The sequence below is a fragment of the Chinchilla lanigera genome, unplaced genomic scaffold (assembly GCF_000276665.1).
Source record: "Chinchilla lanigera isolate Chin_1 unplaced genomic scaffold, ChiLan1.0 scaffold00092, whole genome shotgun sequence".
Classification (NCBI taxonomy): Eukaryota; Metazoa; Chordata; class Mammalia; order Rodentia; family Chinchillidae; genus Chinchilla; species Chinchilla lanigera.
This window is the reverse complement of record NW_004955493.1, coordinates 5,778,231-5,800,981: the sequence shown is the minus strand read 5'-3', so window position 1 is coordinate 5,800,981 and position 22,751 is coordinate 5,778,231. Positions and strand designations below refer to the sequence as shown.

General features: G+C 53.9%; 1 protein-coding gene across 9 annotated transcripts in view; it reads right to left on the bottom strand.

Moving 5' to 3' along the window:
• The window catches only part of Kiaa0556 (KIAA0556 ortholog), a 191,178-nt gene that overhangs the window by 114,746 nt on the left and 53,681 nt on the right, over positions 1-22,751 (bottom strand). For 7 of the 9 annotated variants that reach the window (XR_001231277.1, XM_013504821.1, XM_005405142.2 and 4 more), the window contains 3 exons: positions 16,911-16,987; positions 8,904-9,073; positions 7,073-7,170 (listed from right to left, as the gene is read on the bottom strand). Coding sequence is in view for 8 of the 9 variants with exons in the window: in XM_013504821.1 (XP_013360275.1) it covers positions 7,073-7,170; positions 8,904-9,073; positions 16,911-16,987 (345 nt within the window). In the remaining variant the exon portion in view is untranslated. The remainder of the gene's footprint in view (positions 1-7,072; positions 7,171-8,903; positions 9,074-16,910; positions 16,988-22,751) is intronic. The other 2 variants (XM_013504826.1, XM_013504824.1) reach the window with 1 other exon arrangement.

Genomic DNA, 22,751 nt, shown 5'->3' with positions numbered 1-22,751 from the left:
CACGACACCCTCGTCCCAGTGGTGCCGGCTGAGCCCTGGGGCTTTGGCGCAAACCCGCAAGAGGCCTTTGGAAGTACTCCCACCAGGCGCCTTGCCTACCTCACCCTGGCCCTGCTGCGGGGACAGAGGAGGATGCAAAGTGTGTGCACTGACCCTGTGACCCATTGGAAGGAAGTGCAGGGTAGCTGGGATCCTGTGTTTCCCCAGTGACCTGGCATGAGGACTTTCTCCCGGATCCTGTGAGGACCTCCCCAGGGACTAGGAAATGCAACTATGACCTTCATGAAGAGGAACGCATGCCCTCAGGGCTCTCCACTGCTCGGGCCGGGGCCTCTTTGATATGAGCCCACACGCTGTGCACCTTGTCACTCCTCTCATGAGGATGCCAGGCCACTTAATGTGGACTGGGTGCCCTCCCAAGCACGGCAGGTGTGTCTGCTCACGACACTCTCCTGTAATTCCAGGGGGGCAGCTAAGGCACAAGGGTGTGGGTCCCTGCCCGAGGTCACACGGCTGGGAAGCCAGGGAGATGCCACGGCGGGTGACAGGGTGGCAGTGGGTGTGGCTGATGGCCACACTGGTACCCCAAGGGCACGGGCCGGGCGGGGTTGGGAGGTGGAGACTGAGTTCTGTCACAGGGCCTGAGCACCCGGGTGGAGCTGTGCCTGGATGGAAAAGCAAAGCAGGAGGAGACGACTCTGCCGGCGTCTGATGTAAACCCACAAGCATAAGCACGCCCCCCAGCGCCGATGCAGGAGAGCCCCCTCTGGCTTCTGCGGTCCTCATGACCTCCCCTGCCGGCAGCTCAGCACAAATGCAGCTTCGCTAAGCTCGCCAGGGTGCAAACACCGGTTTGCAGGCCGCCTAAGTCCCTGGGCAAAGCCTTCCCAAGCGCTGACCGCACAGGGCTCCGGGAAGCCAACGCCCTGCCCTCCAGGACCGCGCTGCACCCACAGTGGAAGACCCTGTTTATGCAGCAGCCTGTGACAAAATCACCGTGGTCCAGAAAGAGTTTCTCAAGCTGAGTGGGTGCCCAGGAGGGGAATAAATAGGCCCTCCATCTGGCCTGCTTTCCCGCCCCCGGCCCTAGGAGCTTCCCCTGCTCGCCGGGCCAGGCTGAGCGCAGCCCCGCCCCTGAGGCCGCCCCCGCCCCCAGCCCTGGAGCCTGAGCGCCGGCCTCCCACCTCCCCACCCATGCCTGGGCTGCTGACTGTGCTCTGGGAGGCTTACTTGCTTGGCATGTGGCTATGCCAGGAGTGGGTGTTCCCGAGTGAGTGGCTGCTTTTTCCTGCCTACGTGTATGCCCAGACCTGGGCAGACCTTTGCAGTGTACACACTGGAGGAGGATGTAGAAGCCCTGACACTGGAATCCCGCGTTCTCATTCGCTGGCCCAAAGCCAGATCATTTCTGAGCCCACACTGAGCCCAGCTCACGCCCGGAGTTATTTGTGTGTAGCCACCACACCCCTTCCTAAAGTGTTGCAAGAGGTGTGCATTAAAGCTCATTGTCGACTAAAAAAAGAGCAGGCGGGCCAGGGGCCGCCCTGTCTGGTTGTGCAGGTTGTGCAGTATGTCAATGGCTCCCTCTAGAGGCAGAACAGCTCTGCAGACACCCACAAAGGCGGGGGGTTGGGGGGTGGGGGATCGATCTCCTCTTCTGGGAGGAATCTATCTGTTCCTCCCAGATTTGCCTGATCTCTTACAAATAGCAGCGCGTGACGTGCTGACAGTCTGTGAAGTGCAAGGTCACTGGAAGGCTGATGCTTTCTGGGTGTTTCATTTACTGTCCTCGCTGCAGGGCTTTCAGAACCCAGAAAGAGGTGCGGAAGACAGGGGTCTCCAGGGTCACATTTTCTCCAGGGAGCTTTCCTAGAGGTGCCAGCCGCCCGGGCCGCAAGAAGAAACCAGCTATGGCGGCCGAGGGAGCGCTAGGCCTGCCTCCCATCACTGGGGAACCTGCAGGAGACCTTTCAGGAAGCCCACCCCAGGCTAAATTGCTGCAAGGCCAATCCCTTCACTACCAATTTAATGCTAAGAGCTGATGACGTTCATCAAATCTGACAGCATTTTGGTAAACGACGGCTCTGTTGATTAGGCCGCTGTCCACCCAAGTATTACAAGGCTGAGGAAGCCATAAATCTTAATCCATGGATAGCGGCAGAAAGATCTAAGACCCAGAAGCAGCGGGGGGAAAGGACAGTAAAAACAAGAGCCCATATATCATGGGCACCCATTCTGCTGTGAAAGCGGCAGCTCAGAAGCCACAGCTGTCGCCGTGAGCCTGAGCCCCTAGATGGGGTAGCTCGGAAGGGTGTCGCAGGGGAGGGCCTCAGCTTGTCCCCAGCATGTGGATGACTCTGAGGGACCCTCAGGCTTGTGTGCCCGAGGGAGCCCTTTCCTTTGGGAAGTTCTTCCCAAAGAGTGCTTCCGGACCGCTGGCCACGACCAGAAAGAAGGAAGCAAATGGGATTCACGGGCAGGGCAAGGTTACGGGGCATGGTCAGCAGCGATGGGACACGTGACTCCAGAGGTTTGGCAGGGAGGCCTGAGAAAGCCCAGCGAGCAGGAGAGCCAGAGGAAATGGTGCAGCTGTCAGCAAGGCCAGGGGGCCCTGGGACTGTAGGTGACCCTGCTGACCTGGCTGAGGTGAATAAATGAGGTGACAGTGGGGTCCCTCACCACTTCCTGGAGAGCCCTGCCACACAGGAGCACCACCCCACAGGACCGGGACAGGCTGGGGTCCCTTTCCTAATGGGCTGGTCTTTGAGAACTAGCCACAAGGAGAGAGTGTTGCCCACCCCGGCTGCCTCCAAGGACGGGAAGTCTGTGCCGAGGGCGAGGACTGCTCCACCCTCAGAGCCAAACACCCGTCTTGAGCTGGAGGTGTAGCTCCGCAGCAGAGCACTCACCTCACACATGCAAGGCCCTGGGTTTATCCCCAGTGCTGAAACAAACAAAAAATAATAATAAGAAGAAAAAAACCTGTCTTCCCGCACTTTCTACCGCAGAAAAGCTTGCGACTTAACTCCCCTTCTTGAGGCCAAGGGACACCAAGTGTGTCCCTCTCCCTCGTGACAGTAACGAAGGCGCAGCTGGCGCACTGGGTCCATTTGCCGTCCCGGCCCAGCCTCTGGGATGAGAAGCTGTGAGGTCCACCGTCCCTACTCCAGCGCAGCTTCAGGGCAGGCGGGGTTTGCAGCGGACAGAGAGCTTGGCCCCAGTGCCACACCCAGACCCCGGAGGCAGCAGGGGGTACCCCAAAGCCTGGTGACAAGGACGAGCTGAGACTTTCAACGCAAGTCCCCCCGAGATGATCCACGAACACTGAGGGCGGGAAGGCTGACACGGGGAAGGTGTGATGGGGGCGCGGCGGGGAGTCAGGGGAAGCAGAGCGGGGCACAGGGACGGGGTGTGGAGAGCGGGGGCTGTGGGCGGCTGGTGAGCAGGCGAGCGCTGCTCGGCGGGGGGAGCTCTGCCTCGGGGCTTCTGCGGCCTGCACAGTGCTCGCCCGAGACAGACAGGCCTTCCGGCTCGCAGCAGCAGGGGATGCAGAAACCCAAACTCCTTGTGGCAGGCTGCTGGACCCGCGGGACCTCTGCCTTCCTCCCTCTGACCTGACCCAGCCACCCCCGCCCTCTTCACAACCGTGCAGCAGCCACCCTCCCTTCCCCTCACCTGTGTCTGCGGCCTGTGTCCCCAGGCACCTGGCTGTACCCATCTCTAACCCTCACCCCGCAGGTCTGCTCACAGCTGCCTCAGCACACACTTAAGTCCCTGTTCAGGAGGCCTCCGAGCGTCTGCCACCTGCTGCTCAAGTGACGCCGCCCTGCCATGGCCCACTCCTGCCACGGCCCGCCCCCCGCCACGGCCTGCCCCTGCCACGGCGCGCCCTGCCACGGCCTGCCCCTGCCACTTCCTTCTCGCCTTCACAGTGCTTGCTGCTGCCTCACTCTGTCCTCTGCCCCACTCCATGTAAGCTCCGGGAGCACTGGGCCTGGCTGCCTCCCCCAGTACCCCCACCCTGGCACTGGCGAGGGACCCAACCACAGCAGGTGCTGGCCACGACGGGAGTGCAGGACACAGTGGTGTGAAGCACCTTGAGGTCTCCAGACCAGCTGCCCTCGCCCTCTCCCCCTCTGTCCACTCCACCGAGGGTCAGTACTGTTTGCCACGTTGTCCAGGCCCGGTGTGGCTTAAAGCTCTGCAGACTGCAGCTCAGCCGACGCTCCTCAACCTTCTTCTCCCTCCCCTCCCAGAGCGGACACCGGCACAAGCACCGAGAGGGCGAGCGGCTGACCCAAGGCGGCACAGCTGCTGGGTTGGAAGCCTGGGCTCAGCATCCAGGCCGCTGGGGGCAGGGGCTGCACCCTTAGCTACTTCTCTGGACTTGAGTGTCACTGGCTACCAGATGCTCCGAGATGACAAGGCAGACAGTTCCTGCTGGGGCCCACCTGCGACACACTCCTTCCCAGCAGCCCTGGGAGGCCAAAGCTCAGAAGGGTTCCATGACCAACTCCAGGGCACACAGCTAGAAAGCGGCCCAAAGCCTGCCCCTTCTGCCCTCTGCAGGCCACAAGCGCAAACATCCCAGCGAGCGGGGAGTGGAAATGCAGTGGGCCACAGCACCTTGGGGGGGTGGTAACCCAGTGGGCTCACGCCCTGCCTCAGGTGGGCAGCCGCTGCTTGGCCCTCACCGGTGGTGGCCTAGCGTTGGGGGCCAGATCTTTCCATTTTTCTAGGGAAATAAGGACCTAGGTTTTTAACATATAGAACATTTGAATTTAAATGTTGGCAAGTGACTAAAAATCTTTTTAAAACCCTGGGTGCAAAAGTATGGTCTGGGGGCAAGGTGGACCCACAGGCTTCAAGCTGTCAACCTGAGGATGCCAGCAGCCCAGCCCTGCAGCTGTTTGAAAACAGTCACCTCCTACCCTCACCACGGTCACAGCAGGAGACTTAGCGGATGTTTTAAACCGCAGAACTCTGCACAGTACCTGGGCCCTGGCCGGGGTCACTAAACGTCTCCTCCTCCGACTGATGACTGCTTCCCGCCATGTCGGGTCCCTTCACCCTGCCCGAGGGCCCTAGGTCTGCCTAGATCTCTGAGGCATGGTCCCTGAAGGACCAGGAGCGAGTAGAGGGAGTCCGAGCAGCGGCGGGGAGTTGGCACCTCTGCTGTCCACAGGTGCCTGTTTGTCCGGACCAAATTCTGTGATTCCTGAGTCCTTGCTGACTCTGCTTCTGGATGCAACAGGGGTTCGGCCAATCAGACAGCCTCACCCAGCATGAGGAGAGCAGAGTGTGGGGAGGAGAGGAGAGAGGCAGATGCTGACTGCTTTTCCACTGAGCACAGGTGTGGAGGTGACGGGGTTTTGAGCAATGTCCCGCACTGGCCAGGCCAGAGGACAGCGCTCGTCTCTACCGTGTGGTTGTAGCAGGAGGCATCCAGCCGCCTGAGTCCCAGCTCCCGCTTGGCCATGCGTTCCTGAGGCTGATCCCCACCTTCCTGCCCACGTCCTAGCAGGCAGCTCTTCTGGCAAGCCAGCGTCCCTCGTCCACCTTCTGGGTACGCTTCCTGGAGGCCCAGCTCTGAGCCCACTCATCAGCGCAGCCCAGGGCCGCGGAGTCAGCGTCCTCTGCCGGCACCGCCACCCCAGCTCCTAGAACAGCCCAGGGGTCTCTGCTGTTAGGCACTGACTGACCCCTGACTGATACAGAGCAGAAGGACAATTACAGCCTCCTGGCTTCAGGAAGCCAGGAAATGAGCCATGATTGGGCCTTGTGAAGTGTGGAGCCGCAGGAGAGACTAGGGAGGGATGCTAATTAATCTTAGGCCAAGTCTTTTAAATTGCACAGACTCTGGGGCCAGCCATTAAGTCACAGTCTAAGACACAAATATGGCTCCTGATAATAGAAGGCACTCCACACAACCCGGAGAACCGTCTTGAGTGGGAAGTGGCGAACAGCCTCATTAATGAGAAATTAACATTCATTGCTGGGGACAAAAGGAAGCCTCCAGGCCACTGCCCCCTGGGGCTGCTCTTCAGCACTGAGCAGGCAGGATAACCTTCCCTGCTGAGTCGCAGCCTAGAAGATGCCCCTCAGGGGAAGCAGACGCCCCCACAGGCCCAGTGTTCAAATTCCAGCCTCCGCTCTTCAGCCAGGGGACTCACAGCAAGTGACCTCACTTCTGTGGGCCTCGGCATCTCCAGGGGCACAATGAGGACCTGCACGGACCTGAGGGTCACTAGGGGCACCCGACGGGGGCCTCCGCATTTGGTCCAGGGTCAACACAGCCTGATTGCTGGTCCTCCTCAGGCCAGCATCTCCAAGGGGTGGGGCCTAAGTGCTTGGATTTTAAAACCTTCCTAGGATGGGAAGGGATGTGCAGCTGTGCAGCCGGGGCCAAGCAGGGCCCCTGGTCCCATCCAAAGCGTACGTGACTGCCACACAAGACCTTAAGTACTACATGGGCAAGACCATGAAACCTGGGGCAAAAGCTGTGGGCCTGAGTTTTGGTTCTGTTACGTCAGCTCATTGAATTTTTCTGCGCATCTGCCTCCTCTGCTCCCTAAAAAGAAGAAAGACATCAGACCCCACCCTCTAGGACTGTAGTGAGGATAAAAAGGAGTCATGCGGGAACTCAGGCCATGCCTGCTGCCCAAGCTGGGTGCTCAAAAATGCAGGCTGTCGCCCTCACAGTATCTGTATCAATCTGAACTGTCACTTCGGCATCATGGGGCAGGGGCTTTGTCTCCTTCACCTGCTATACCCCTGGCTCTGAGGCCAGGCCCAGCACATAGTAGATGGTCAATAAAAAATGCCTGGAGGGATGACTCATCATGAAAGGGCTATGAGTCGGCCCTTCCTGCAAAAGGAAGGACCAGGCAGCAGAAAAGGAGCCCCTCAAAATCAGATACACACACAGAAAAGGCACCACTACAGTGCCTGCCCAGCACACCCATACGCTGCTGGGAGGTTTTAAAGGCCTGATTATATTTGTTTCCACATCAACTTTATCCTAAAGTGAGAGCCAGGGCCACAGCCTTGCTGGTACCCTGGGTTTCCAGACCTGGTGCCATCCTCGGCGCTGGCCTTTGCTGGGCGTGGTCCGGGAGCTGCATCTTGAGGCTTCTTCCGCTTCCCGAAGCAGGGTTCTTTGTCCATAATCTGCACCAGAGACAGGGAAGGATACGGTGAAAACAAGCTCTCACCGAAGGCTTGTCCTAAAACCGTTTAAAGTACATGTCAGGGTGTCCAAAGTCTCGTCTGTGCGGGCAGTCACAGCAGTGCCGTCTGTAGCAGCAAAACATTAAAAAAAAACAAGCCAAATGCCCAGCAAAAAAGGAGCAAGTAAATCGGCATATCCAGGCTACAAAATAACTTGTATAACGTACAGCAAATCAGCCTGATCTGCATGCACAGAGATAAAGGAAGCTAGGCACAGGGCCGCTCGTGTAGTAGGTGACCATCTGTAAAGAAGTAGGGAGAGGGGCAATGTACTTGTTGAATGAATGAATGAATGAATGAATATGCTCTTGGGACTCCAAGTACAGACGATCCCTTTACCTGTGTCCCCTGAGCCTCCTAACCAGCAGCGCGCCCGCACTGCTGCACCCCCAGAGCTGGGAGACCCGTGGTTTCCTTCCTTGCCTTGGAGTGGCTCTCCCAAGGGAACATTCTGGGACATCACTTTCTCCTCTCATTCTTTGGCTGCTGTTCTGACTTTTGCTGTGTACGGATGCCTTGGGTGCTTACCATATGCACAAAGCAATGAATTAGAATGACACAGATCAAGGTTGCTGTGTGCCAGGCACTTTTCATTTCGTACATCACTTGTACGAAGTGCTGGCTAGACTGCAAGTTGGACTTAATTATTCCCACTGTCCAGAAGAGGAAATTGAAGGCCCAGCCAGGTCCCAAATGACTTGTGATCTCGAAGCTAGAAAGTATCAGACAGGCCTTATTCAAACCTAGTTCTGTCTCACTCCACATTTTCTTATAACTCAGTAACACGCTGGCCTCTCAGACAAAGTAGTCTGCCGTGAAGGGCACTCTGGCACCCCGGGGACAGGCAACTTTGCTAATTCTGTTTTAAAGATGAGACAGCAGAGGCACAGAGAGACAAAGTAGCTTCCCCAGAGTAGCACAGCCAAACTGGGGCCAGACTCCCTCGGCCCTGCCGTCCCATTCATTTGGTATGAAGTCATTTTTGGCGGCTACACTGGGCCAGACATGAGCAGCGACCTTTCTCCTTTACATTCACAGGTGTCCCACGTTCTCCTTACAGGGCACACAAAACCCGTTTAGGGCATGCGTGGCACCGATGGATGAAATGCAGAAATGAACGGTGGAATCAAACATGACACGGGACAGGTACTACACTTAAGAGATATCAAGTGAAAATTAGGTACAATCAAAGGTACCTAGACATGTCCTTAAACTACTGACAATTGAGCCCCAGGAAACGTAAGAGTAAGAAATATACTGCTCCGTCTGCCTTTGCATTTGGTAAGAGAGGTGAAAACCAGGAAGAGAAAGGAATTTCCTGGGCTGGGAGTGTGGCTCGGTGGTAGAGCAGTTGCTTAGCGTGTGAAGTCCTGGGTTCCCTCTCCAGTGCTACCAAAAAAAAACGATTTAGTTGCTTGCTCTGATAATCTCTTCCTGGTTAAGTAGGTATAGTTAACTTGTCACCTTAACTAGTTATCTGTTGGTAAGCTCATGTGCACAGGACACACTTGCAGAATTCTTGATTTTCTTTCTTCTTTTGCAGTGCTGGGGATGGAACCCCGGGCCTTGTGCAGGCTGTCAGCAGGCAAGGGCTCCGGCACCGAACCACAGCCCTCGCCCCCTAGTTTTCAAGGGAGAGAGTTGCTGCCTGGCCTCCAAGGGCCGGCGCTCACCGTGCATCCCCTCGGCCTGTGAGGCGCTTCTGGAGAAGTCTGCGTGCACGGCTTTCCGAGGCGACGTCCTCAACTCCGAGTTGGCCCCATTGACGTAGACGGAGAAGCCCTGCTCCAGGTGCTCCAGTCGCAGCTGCACAGGGTCCTTGGCTTTCAGATGTTTTAATATCCTGGAAGTGAAATGATCGTGTGGGCGTCTACGCTGCCACCACCCGCAAGCCGGAAGTGAGCTGCTTTTGGAACGGCAGTGGCCAGGCAGCCTTAATAAGAGGCCAGGCGGCGTGGGTCCAGCTGTTCGTCTACAAACGGCCTCTAAGAGGCCCATTACAGACGCGGAGACACCGCGAGGGGGAGACAGTTGGGGGCCCTGTGGGGAAGTTTCTGCCACTGTTCTGAGGCTCAAAGGCACATTAGTGAAAAGGAACACTTGTGGCTCCTGCCTGGTGGCGGTCAAGGCTGAAAAGAGGGGTATGCACCGTGCTGGGACCATATGACCCGGATTTTCTGAGGCAGTTCCAGTTTCATGCAATTTTACTTTGTGTGAGCAGCAATATTTTGATGTGCAACAAAAGGTGGCTTAGGGCCTCAGGCTTTGTGGAAGAGATTTCACATACCACATCCACACACCAGGAAACGGTCCTCATCGGACTAAGCAGACTAATCTTTGCGCATGGAGAATAAACGTGTCCTCAAATACTCATCTGTGGCATCTCATACGCCACCGTTTCACGTTCCAGTGGAGTTGGAAAACACATCCAAGCAGGAAGCTGTTTGAGGTTGATGATGTGATTGTCAGCTCCTTTGGCACAAGCATGGTGGCCAGAGCCTAGGCTAGCTTCAGCCCTGGCCCAGACTCATCCTTCCAGCCTGGTCCTCACTCCCCCTTCTGCCACCACCTGGCTCCAGAGGTGAGCAGTGTCCTTAATCAGCCCCCTACAGACCCACTGCCACGTGCCACTAAGCTCCCCCGTGTCCCCTAGGTTTACGCAGAAACCAGCCAGCATGACAGGTGGGCATCCTCTTAGTAACGAAGGACGTGCCCACCGCATTAGCACAATTTCCATTTCTAAAAATAATTATCACACGAACTGTTCTAAACATACACGTACAGTGAGTCTCACTATTACTTGAGGTCGTTGTTTCAGGATATCGCCATGAACATGGAATTAGTGAATCCTAAACCACTGCTCCCAGGGAAATGACAGAATTAGGCTTCTGTGAGTCTCTGATCACATTTTCAATCAAGTAACACATCACCTTGTTCTATGTGTGTCTGATCAAAGACATCCTACTGCGTTGTGGATTCACTGACAGTGAACTCACGGCCATACCACTCGAAACTCAGTGCTGAGCAAAGCTTGCCTAACACACCTATGAGCGGTGACCCCAAAATACAGTGAATTTTAATTAATTTTTAAAAACCTATTGCAGTAAGAGACACATTACCATTCGTCTCCATCAAACTCCTCCTCCACACACACTTTGAACATACATTGTTCTCGACACTTCCTGAAGCAGCTCTGGAAGTCCTCTCTCTTATCTTTAGTTGCGCTGGCTTAGCTGCCTCAAAGTCTTAAACTGATTCAAAGCATTTACTTTTCATGGTCATTGTGACTTTGGGGACGACCCAGAAGTTGCACAGTGCCAGATCCAGTGGGTAAGGGGGACGAGGACACACCGTAATGTTTTTACTGAGCCTGCCTTTCTCACGAGTGGCAGCAGCTTGGCGGCAGCAGTAACTGTATTTCTGATTGCACCTCATAAAGACACTCACAACAGAGCACTTCCGGAACTGCTGCAGAAAGCGGCGAGAACAATGAGGTAAGTACGTGCAGAGCGCTGCCCTGTTCCGCATCTGCCAGGACATGTGCGTCAAGCGACTAGCATTTTTTTGCCGCTCTGCCCATGTCTGCAAGTGACTGCGAAACTTGATCAAGGTTACACAGCTGGAAAAAAAAAAACAAAGAAAACAAAAAAGTGCCGGGCGTGGTGGCGCACGCCTGTAATCCCAGCACTTGGGAGGCAGAGGCAGGAGGATCGCTGCAAGTTCGAGACCAGCCTGGGCTACAAAGTGAGCTCAAGGCCAGCCTGGACTGCATAGCGAGACCCTGTCTCAAAAAGACAAAAAAAAAAAAAAAAAAAAAAAAAAAAAAAAGGTTACGCAGCTGGTATGCGGCAGGGCCAGGAAGAAAACGCAGGCAATCTGGCTTCAGAGTCACCACCAAGACAAAAACTAAAGCCAGTGAAGTGATGTTAGAGCCGGCAAACAGATGTTGCTAGCAACTCACAGAACCTTCTTGGAGCAACTAGGGAAACAGAAAAGATGCCCTATATTCAGTCTTTGCCTAGTAAGCACATTCGAGCAAAACGGTCCTGAGCAAAAGCTGTGGGCAGGAAGGCGGCCAGCACTCAAGACGTTAAAAATCAACCCAAGCGCTCACCCCAGGGAAGGAGAGACGGGGATGCTCCGCAGCAGGGACAGATACTTACTCTCTAAGGATTCGAGCAGGGCTGTTGGCACCCAGCGGGGGTAGTGGAAAAGGCACAAGGGGAAGAGTACCCAGGTTTTAATGCAAAGATGTGGGAGCATGTCTGCGGCCCAGAACGGAAGGTGACGAATAACAATGGAATCAACCGTAGAGGTAAGGTGGCGGCAACCACAGGCAATTTCTTTGTTTACTTTTTCAATGTTTCTTTAGCAGCTGATACATCCACCTTTCCAACCATCACGGCAGGAACATTTATTACAGACTGCTTATCTCCTGCCAGCCTTGGAAGCCTGGGAGATGCCTGATTGTTGGGCAACAACGTAAAAACAGGAGGAAAACACGCGTATCTAAGAGACGACTTCGAAACAGGGCCAGCGCTATGCTCGTGGGGGCAAATCATCAAGGGACACTGGGGACCAGCGTCTCTGCGGAGACAGTGGCCTGGGGCGCGGAGGGAAGGCAAACAGCCAGGCGGAGCGTGCTGCCCCCGCCTGTGCCTCCCTGAGGCTGCCCTGCCTCCTGCGCCACGCACGGTGTGGCACCCTGCTTCCCGGGATGCAGGGCCGGCACTGCACGTGCGCCTCTACTTAAGCAGGATGACTTATGAAAATGCGGATTTATGAAACTGATAAATTAGGAGATAATTATTCAGACTGTGAAAGGAATTGCTAAAGGAACTCCCCGGAGCACATCAGTAACGTTCAGGTGGCAACAGAGAGAAAGACTTTTAAAAAAAATTGAGAGCCTGCTTTGCATAAAAAGCTGTCCTGGGGGTAGACGATCCAGATAAATCAGATTCAGCGCCTGCCCGGCCTGAAATCGAGCCTGTGCCCACCTCCTGCCCTGCCAGGCTCTATTCTCCTACCTGGTTTCCTCTGGTCACGACGCAGATCACCACGGATACTATAATATGGGTCTGTGCGTATCTGTTTCTTCCTGCTTCTCCAGAACCTGGGCACAAGCTCCGCCAGGCCGCCTGCAGTGCCCGCCCAGCGTGGCCAACAAGGAGGCGCTCAGTACCTGCTTCCCGAACAAGCGGCCCCCAGGACACAGAAGAGTGGTTAACGTTCACAGCTACCACTTATCCGAGGCGTGTTATGGCCATCATTGCCATTTCACTTGCATGGTGGCCCCTGGCTCAGCTGGCCTGGCACTCTCTCACACAGATGAAGTAGGGGCAAGCAGTGCCCCGCAGGGTGTGCCTGGGGCCCTGGCCCAGCAGGGGTTGGGATGCTGAGGGTACGTTCTCCCTTCCTCATGGGCCACCAAAGCAGAGACCCAATGGTGATGAAACTTGACTGGGGGACAGTGCCATAAAGATGACCTGGGGCAGCTAGGTGTGGTGGCACATGCCTGTAATCTCAGCACTCTGGGAGGCTGAGGCAGGAGGGTCTAGAGTTCAAGGCTAGCCTGGGCAACTTAGTGAGACCTCGTTTCAAAATAAAAAAAATAAAAGGCTGTGGGTGTAGCTCAGTGTAAAGGTCCAAGATTCAGTCCCCAGTGCTACACACACACACAGAGGAGCCGGAGGATGGTGCGCACTGATGTGGTGGCGGGCTTGCCGCACACGTTCAAGTCCCTTGTCTCACTGCACCTTCGGTTGGGTGCGGGGTTTAAGTGTCCCTTTGGCCTGTATTATAGATGAACCTGCCCACAACCACAGCACCAGGAAAGCAGGCTGGCTGGGACTTCAGTCGGGCCTGTGCTCCACTGACCCCCTTGTGCAGTTTCTCCAGGTGCCTGCACCAGGTCCTCTGCACCAGGGGAGCTCAGAGGGAGCTGGGGCTTCTGAGAGGCAGTGGTATCACATCAGAGGCCTGCTCTGCAGGGGAAGGGACGGGCAGGGCACAAAATGCCCACCATCTGCGACCCTGGGTGGGCTGCAGGGTCTGCTGGGTATCCTTTACACTGTCCCCCAGGAGGTGCGCCTGCTCCAGCCAGGGCGGCCTCACGTGCAGGATGGAGCTCATGCTGGGGGCTCTGCTATTCCCCCAGCACATGACCCTGGGCAGGTCCCCTGGGGGCCTGTTCCCTCTTCTATGGAAAGACAGCAAGAATGCCTGCATCTGCACTGGCGACCACGCGGATAAAGGCCACAGGGAAAGCGCCAGCCACAGCGCTGGCCCAGGCGAGGCCCGCCCAGTAACGCTCCCTCGCCTTCCTTCTTTCTGCCTGACTCGCCTTTTAAGGGGTAGGGTCGCCTCACCTGCCTCCCGGGCCTGTTTTCTTGTACATTTCCCTCAGATGACCTTGCTCAAGGACCAAACGACAACGCTATTGCTGGACTCTTGCATCTAGCGTATGTGCGGCGCTCACTCCGCGGGGGGCTGCCGCAGCCCCTCCCTGCACCAGCTCCACAGACACAGCCCCTGATCCTGCAGCCGCCCCCATCACGCGGCCGTTTGATCACCCTGCCGGCTCAGGCACCAGTCTTGTTGGGCGTGATTACACTGTGTGCGAGCTGAGTGACCGGAATGGCTGAGAGTCTGCAGGCGCAAGCCACCGGGGGAAGCAGGGATGTGTCCTCCCATCTCTGTCCCCTCCCGGAGCACAGGGCAGAGTTCTGCTCCTCCCGGGTGGTGCCGTTATAAGCAGTTTCCACCCACGGAGCTCCTCAAGGCCCAGGACTGTGTGATGGACACCTGTCCTTTACCCTACCCGCCGCCCTCCCACCCTCAAACAGCTCCTGGCGTTTCCCGGGGAACGGTACCCCTCCTCTTGCTCCACGTGGCTGGACGAGGACGGCCTGCACTGCCCAGTCTAGGGGGTGGCCAAGAGCTGCGGCCCCCATCAGACACAGAGAATGACTGGCTCCAGAGGGGAACAGAACTCAAGCAGGGCCAATGGGAGACTGCAGCATGTGTGCTACAAGTACTAGGAAAGAAACGCCCTTTCTCTGAGATAGACGCGAATAGGGCTTCCGCTGGCTGTCTCTGCCACGGTGAGGGAAGTAACCACCGGGGAATGACGCCCATATGGGAAGAAGAGAGGAGAGACAGAGGATGACTGACACTGGTGACATAACCGAAGCTCCTGGTTTCAGCTATGCCTAAAGCCAGTTATCATGCTGGATGTCTTCACGTCATGAGCGAGTAAGCTTCCAATTGCACAAGTCTCCTTAACCTGGGGGTTTTGCCCCTTACAACCAAAGGACACGACACTAATGCAGCCTCTCCTCCTCACTGCAATCTTTTCCTCTGTATGAGCATAACGCCAGGTACTTGGAAGGGACCCCGTGAAATCCTTCTGGATGAACAGAAGAATAACACCACCCAGCCTCTTAGGGGCAGCCGGGCTCTGGCAGATCTCTGCAAAGAACCCCCTGGTGGTCGCACGTGCTCTTCTCAGGTTACAGGCAACCCTGCTAGGCTGCCTGGGTTGCATCCCCCTCTAGGCCTGATACTAAAGCTCACAGACTGGTTTTTACCTGGTTATATAACTACGCTTCCAAGTAAATTACAGTTCACTCCCACCAAGTTCCATCTTAGTAAACTTGGGGCCATCGGCAACCCCGGCAGGCTCCTCTCACTTTGATTATTTATGAAAACATCAAACAAAATACAAAGTACAACCCAGCTCTGCTGCTTCTTGATTCGACACACCCTGGGCATGCTGGTCACTCTTCTGTGTGTTTACTTCCTCATCTGTAGAATGGGTACAGTCTCCATCTGCTTGGCTGGGTAATGTGCAGATAAAATGAGTAGTGGTAGCTGGGTAGCGGTAGCTGAGGCTTGGCTGGCCGTGGCTTTAGGGCATGCCCCACTCTTCACAGTTCTCCCTGCAAAGGCACCTCTTTCCCGCTGTACTTTCTCCCTTCCTGCCATTAACACAGCTCGCTCTCAGTCAAAACTTGCCCCCCCCAATTTTATGGCAACTCAGTTTTGATATATTTTTAATTGTCTTTGTGCTGCAACCTTGTCTCGGGAAACTCTCATACATGCTATCAGCCAGGACCTCACTGACTGCACACTTATTGATCCCACGATTAACGAGAAACAATCTGCTCATAAGGAGCTATGACACTCTCTGCCCAGACAAGTCACGTGGAGATGATTAAACCATCACCCAGGTGTTCAGCGGCACCTTCCAGCCTGCCAGAAATGGAATCAAAACATCCTGCTCCGTGGTGGCGATGCTGATAAAAGCCCGCCGCGGTCCCATCAGCACAGGATTGCTGGGCCGGGCCTGAGGCCGCCCGGGGTGCAGCGGGGGCATTACTGAGCAGCTGGGTGTGGACAACGCTGTCTGGCCCTTCGGTTGGTCCTGGAGAGGCTACTCTGCAGTCCTCCAGCCAGAGTGGTGCTGCCTCCCCAGTGGGTGTTCGGAAACGTGGGCAGGTGTTGTTGCCATGGATACAGGGGGTGTGGGGGGGTCTCGATGGATAGAACTCTACTATGGGCCAGTGGGCAGGGGTGCTAAACTATACTGCACAGGACTACCCTGTACCACAAAAACATGTCCCGCAAAAGTGCCACCAGGGCCCTGCTGACAAACCTCGTAGTCCAGCCAGTCGGTCGAGGGCTCACTCCACATTCAGGATGATGCCCCCAGGACTCTCTCCCGCCAGCCCCCAAGCCCACTCCCATAGCACAAAGGCGCCAGTCAGCTCCGCCGTCCTCTTCCTCCCGTCACGTCTGTTTTGTAGGTCTGCACCATTCTTCTGTTCGGCTTGGGCTTTAACTGGAGCTCATTACCAGCATTTTAAAACTCTGGAGATTTTGTAACACATACCCGGATCTCCAGCCTCTTCGGCAAATTCAGAGGAGCCAGAACCTCGGGGGCCTGTGTTCCCACGACAAGTGGTCTAAGCTGAGCAGCGCGGCTAGGAGAGCTCCAGGTTGCCCACGGCCCCTGCTGTGTCACTGTCACTCGCCCCTCGGCCCCTTTTCGGCTTTGAGTTCGCAAACCCAGCTCAGGCTCGAGGCCTCGAGACAAAGCCCGGTGAACCTGAAATGGACTGCTCAGCCATGCAGAGGGACGAAGGCCTCCTCCCCACTTTGAAACCACCCCGGCTGCTCTGACCTTGATCACTAAACACTACCTACTGTAGGCTTTTTTAGAGCCAGCACTAACTTAACATCAGCCTTAATTTAACTTCCAATGACACACACCCCAACTTCAAACACAAATGTGAAACGACTGCAACTTTACATAATATGACATGACTGTAGGTTCAGATTTCAAGGGACTGTCAAAGCCGCTGAGATCACAGGCTGGGCTATGCAGGTGACTGCTGCGTAGGCCCTCCCAAAAATTCCACTTTCTCCCAGAACAGAATCAGGGAGGCAAAAGGTGGCACTGCCACGCACAACAGCCTGCTACAGCTCAATCCAAAGACACGGTTAAACCAGGGAGTGGGGAAACGGGAGCTGAAATTGCAGGTAAATGTTCCAGGCCTCTGAGCGGAGGGGCCTTCGCACCCCATCTCCAGGCCACCCGGGCTGCCTGTTGCTAATAAATCTAAATAGATTTTTATTTGGCTAATAACAAGGGCTGCCGTTGGACGGCTTCATCTTACCGGTTCCTCTGCTGAAGCAATATTAAATACTCATCATGTTTCTCATCAAAGTCTGTCACCATGTCCTTAGTGTAACCCTGAAATGAAGAAACAGAGCGCTGTGATAGCGGAATGCAGGGAAGCCTTTGCGGAGAGTCAGGCGCTGCATACGCCGGTGCCGGAGGCTGAGGGGCAGAGGCCAGCCTCGACGAGGCCTAGCTCCCTGGATGTGTCACTCTGGCAACCCAGAGCCCCAGGGACTGCCGATGGCCCAGTGGGCTTTAGACACGGCAACTCTAACCATCTACAAAAGAAGTTCAGCTTCCTAGCCTTACTGCTGTTCACTCTTCCTATGCCCTATGGAATCCAGGGCTCAGACAAGACTTGGGCCTTTAAGATCTCTCTCTCTTTGTATTTGTTTGTTGCTGTTTGTCCTATGGTTGTTTTGGTTTTGAGAAGCTCTTCATATAAAGCCCAGGCTGATTTGGAGCTAGGCTGCCTTTGAACTTGTGATCCTTCTGTCTAGACACCCGACTGCTGGGATTACAGGTGTGTGCCTTGATGCCCAGCAAGATCTATTTTCTCAGCACTTATTAATTGGTTATTTCAAGCGTCATAACTAGATACAACCCAAATCAGCTGTTTCAGACAGGATCTCATCTTGTCCTTGCCATTGTGAGAGGAATGCGTGCTTATAAACAACACAATCGCCGGGCGTGGTGGTGCACGCCTGTAATCTCAGCACTCAGGAGGCTGAGGCAGGAGGATCCTTGTGAGTTCGAGACCAGCCTGGGCTACAATGTGAGCTCAAGGCTAGCTTGAACTGTCTCAGAAAGACAAAAACAAAACAAAAACAAAAACAACGCAATCACTACAGACACACATGGCCCTGAGAGGGAAGGTCCCTTTGGGTTGTCACTGGACTTTTCTGTAAAAGGCATCTGCGTTTCCATCCGAAAACCATTCAGCGGCTCTTTCAGTTTGATGGCTTCCTTAGGTTGCTCTGCAGTGCTCCTGCGGGCTCCTCTTAAATCACTCGGCCTCAGTGTGGAAGCACTCTGTACATGGTGCTTCCTCAGCACCATGAATACCTGGTTTAGGGGTGACCACAATCTGTGAGCCCTGAGACTTTGCTGATACTCTGGAGGGAGGGAAGCTGCTCTCTTTTTTCTAGGCTGCTGAGCAGATGAGACACAGGCTTGGACCCGTGAATGAAGCCAATAAAAAAGACAGCAGAGCCAGGTGCAGCGGTGTACACCTGTAATCCCAGACAGTCCGGAGGTGAAGGCAGAAGGGTCTCAAATTTGAGGCCAGGCTGGACAACTTAGCAAGATCTTGTCTCAAAAGAAAAAGAGGATATAGTTCAGTGCCCTGCTGGTTCAAGTGCCAGTAGAGAAAGAGAGAGAGAGAGAGATGGAGAGAAACGAGACACAGATTCCTGACATCACTGAGTCTCTGGATCCATTTATGCCTGAAGTCGTCTCTGGAAAATTCATTTATTGCTTTAGAAGCTTCAGCTGAGGTTCTGTCCTCTACAGCCCAAATAAATTCCAAGTAACATACCATCAGAAAGAACTCCTTTTACAGTTTGCTACAGTTCTATGGTGGGATATTTAAAGTGACATGCAAATACCAATAAAACCTCTCAGAAAAAACTCCTTTGGATGTTTTCCTATGTTCATAGTGTACCCAGACACAGATTTACACACAGATATACCCTTGTTTTCTTAAACAAAAATGGGATTGTGCTGTAAGTGATGCTTTGTAATGTGCTATTTCTTAAATAATTTTTTGCCAAAGAATGGATTAAAGGTACATTATCAGCTCAGCACTGTGAAGAGTTATAGCAAGTCCCAGAGACCATCTCAAATGGCAACTAGGACTTATGTCAGAGAAAGGCAACTGGTAGGAAAATCCTAGTGATCATCGTGGGGAGAAGGAAACAGAAAAAAAAGAAAAGGAAAAGAATCTCCAATGCTCTTAATTTCCCATGTCTGGTTTTAACCCTATAATGCCACCACAACCCTACCCAAGGTGGCCCAGAGCCACCTTTACCAAATACAAACAGTCCCCAAGTCATGACAGTCCAACTTGATGATACAACCTTCCTGTTTTTCACTTCCAGTTCAACAGTCAATGAGTTCCATGGGCTATTCAACACTTTACTATAAAAAAGGCTGTGTGTTAGATGACTTCGCCCAACTATGGGGTAACGTAAGTGTTCTGAGCATGCTTGTGGGAGGTGAGGCTGCCTGCAGGTATGGTAGACTGAGTGTATTCATGCATTTTCACCTTACAATGTTTTCACCTTCAGATGGGCTTACTGAGGTGTGGGCCCATTGTAAGTCAAGGAGCATCTGGGTAACGGCTCTCTCTCATCCTTGTCACTTGCGCAGGCCACCTCTCCCCCGCCGTGTTCTTCCTGGGCTGGGCAGTGCTGAGCCCCTTCCTGCGTGGCTGTCTGCCTGTGCCTCCTCCGGCTGTCCTTCCCCTCTGCTCTCATCTGTGGATGGTCAGTGTTTCTCTGCCTATTGTTTTTGCAGTGCTGCGGATGGAGCCCGGGTCCTGCACATGCTAGGCAAGGCTATCTCTGAGTCATACCCCACAGCCCTGAAACCTCTGAGTTTTACTGGAGTTTCTGCTGCCTCCTTTGGCCAAGCTGAAAAAGAAATAATTTGGCCAATCTGGACCTGAGCAATAATAAGAAAGGGTGATGTTATGAAACTATAAAAAAATTTTTAGAAAAACTAGCAATACCTGTGGCAATTCTCCTATTTCTCTGGCTTCCTGAGATACCCGAGGATGAAGCCTTGCCTCCCCGTGAGTGTGGGCAAAGCACGAGATGCTCTCGCAGGAAAGCAGGTTTGTGGGACACTGGCTCAAGGGTGGAGGTGGGAGGGCGATCCTTGGTTCCTTCTAGAATAACAGCACATGTATTCTGTGAACAATTTATGTAGCACTTCCAGGTACATTATTCTCCTTTGATCTTCACTGCAGCTCTTGAAGTGGTTATTATTACCCCATTTAAGATACAAGGAAATTTGTCCCATGCATCATCCTGGAACACGGATACGACTCCATGGCAATTTATGTAACCATTCTGAAATATTAAAATGACCGCTGATTGACAGATTATGGCATGGAGTGAAACATCTGATGGCATTTTTAGAAGAAATATGGACTTCAAAGAGATCTAAGTTTGTGCAGGGCTGTCTTGGGCTTTCTTTTCTTGGGTTTTTTTTTTTTTTTTTTTTTTGGTTTTTCTCCGGTACCGGGAACCGAACTCACGACCTTGCGCATGCCAGGCAGGCGCTTTTGCCACTGAGCTAAATCCCCAGCCCCTTTTCTTGGGTTTTTGAGACAGGGCCTCCCTATGTAGTCCAGACTGGCCTTGAACTCACTATGCAGCCCAGGTTGGCCTCAAACTCACAGCAATCCTCCTGGTTCAGCCTCTCGAGTGCTGGGATTACCGGCGTGCATCACCACACCTGGCCTGTCTTGGGCTTTCACTGTCCCCAGGAAAACATATCCACTCTCCCCTGCCAGGAGGGAGATGTCCCCAGAAAGGCCTGAAGACAAAGTCACCCAGCTGGGTTCACTCCATGCAGCCTCCCTCTTCCCAAACACTGCTGTGCTCACCGGTCATCGGGAAGTGCGGTGACATGCAGATGCTAACTAGTCAGGCTTGGGGGGCCGCAAGGGTGCATCTCTGACCAGCTCCCCGGGAATGCCCAGGGACCACCTTGAGAAGCAAGGCCCTAGACTGGCCAACCTTCCTCCCCTGGTTCACGATACCATCACCTCCAGTCACATCATGTCTGCACTTGAGTGGGGAAATGCGGGAGACCTGGAGTCCAGGCCTGGCTCCAAGTCATACTACAACCACTTAGTTTAGCTGTCCAATAAGGGGCAGTGCAAGTGCTGAGAGGCAATGGGACATTTAAGTGAGCAATACACGTAGGAGGCGCTTTGGTCACTAGGGCTCTCCCTTCAGGAAGGGATTCATGTGGCTCTCAAGAGACCAAGCTAATTCTCTCAGGAACAAATGGGTTCTCAGTCTCATGAGACTGGACGAGTTGCTATGAAGGGTGGCTGCCCTCCTGTTTTGTCTCTCTTTTGTCTGTGCTTGCTGGCCTTTCTGCTCTCCATGGTGCTTTGGTGTTCCTTGCCAGAAGCTGCTCTATGTCCTGGGACTTCCCAGCCTCCAGAACCATAAGAAACTTCTTTTCTTTATAAATTACCCATTCTCAGGCACTCTGTTATCGGAGCAGAAAACAGGCTAAGACAAGGTTAACTACAGACTGGGTGCAATAACAGTTGAAAGGACTTAGCAAAGCACCCAGCACTTACAAAGTTCTCAGTGGTCATGAGTAACATGGACACTCACAGAATTGCATTAGTCAAATAACACTATCTCAGCCCGTCTCCACAGCCCTCATGCTTAATCCTAACCTGATCTCTTAAACATTCTACTCCCTTTCCCAGAAATCTACCTCTCAGCCCTCCAGCCTCCACTTTAAGATTCTCCAAGGCCCAGTTCAGTCCCAGAATCTCCACGAAGCCTTCCCTTGCCATACTCACCCCCATCCCCCCAGTTCATGCTGAAACCCTGCAATTAGTATTAAATTACATACAATACACTGCAAAACAGTATGTAATTAAGTGCTAAGTTGTTAGCATTTAACTACATATATTGCTCATTAATTATTTCGGGGATTTGGAGACTTGGGAGTGAGCCCTAAACTCTATTTACCTCCTCAGAGCTCAGTTTTCTCATCTGTAAAAAGCGGGTAATGGCTGGGCATGGTGGCGCATGCCTGTAATCCCAGCACTTGGGAGGCTGAAGCAGGAGCAGTGCCATGAGTTTGAGGCCAGCCTGGGCCACATAGTGATTTCAAGGTCAACCTGAACTATACAGCGAGACCCTATCTCAAAAAAAGTGTGTGTGCGTGTGTGAGGGGGGTATTTTAAATATTAAATACTAGGCCTGGTGACATAGACCTATAATCCCAGTACTCTGGCAGGCTGAGGCAACAGGATTGTAAATTTAAGACCAGCCTGCATAATTTAGCAATTTAGCTACCTCATAGGGCTGCTATAAGGGTTAACTAGCACAAAAAGGGGAAGAGAGTTAGGGTTCTTTTTTTTCTTGTTCTTCTGGTTGATTCCCCGGGATTGTAAATTCCTGAGCGCAGACCTGAGGGATGGGGAAGAAGCAATTCCTCGGGGGAGCCTGGTGACCGGGCTCCAGGTACCTTCACTGCTGTCTGGCTCTTGACAGTTGCTAAGGGTGACCAGGCACTTCCTGTGTGTCCGGTGCTATTCACACCCCGTCCTTACGCCTCACTCATCGCCACGGCCCCGGTCAGACCCTGGGCTGCCTCTCCCTGGGACGGCACACTTCATCTTGCGCAGGTTTACTTCTCTGATTATGAAATGTAGTACGAATACTGACGCCAGCTAAAGGAGGGAGGCAAACCCTGTAGGGGACTAAGTTTATCCTCACCATCTCCACGAAATTTACCCCATGTGCAGTGTGGCCGGTCCCTGGACATCAGCCATTCAGGTTTAAGGGAAACGCGGGCCCCAAGTGTGTTCAGACACCAACTGCCTGCGTGGGGACCACACGGCTGAGAGCCCCACTGCTCCAGCAGCCACACCCTGGCCAGGAACCCTAGGCGGCAGGGTCTGAGTGCGCAATGCTGGGAAGAAAGTTGATAATTTTCACTGGCTCCCAAAGGCATGCGGGATCCAAAAAAGAAGGCAAATTAATAAACTTTGCAAAATGCAATGCAAAGGGTCTGCACGGGGCCAGGAAGGCTTCCGAGGGCGCAGCCAGGCCTGCCCCTTAGCGTCACTTTC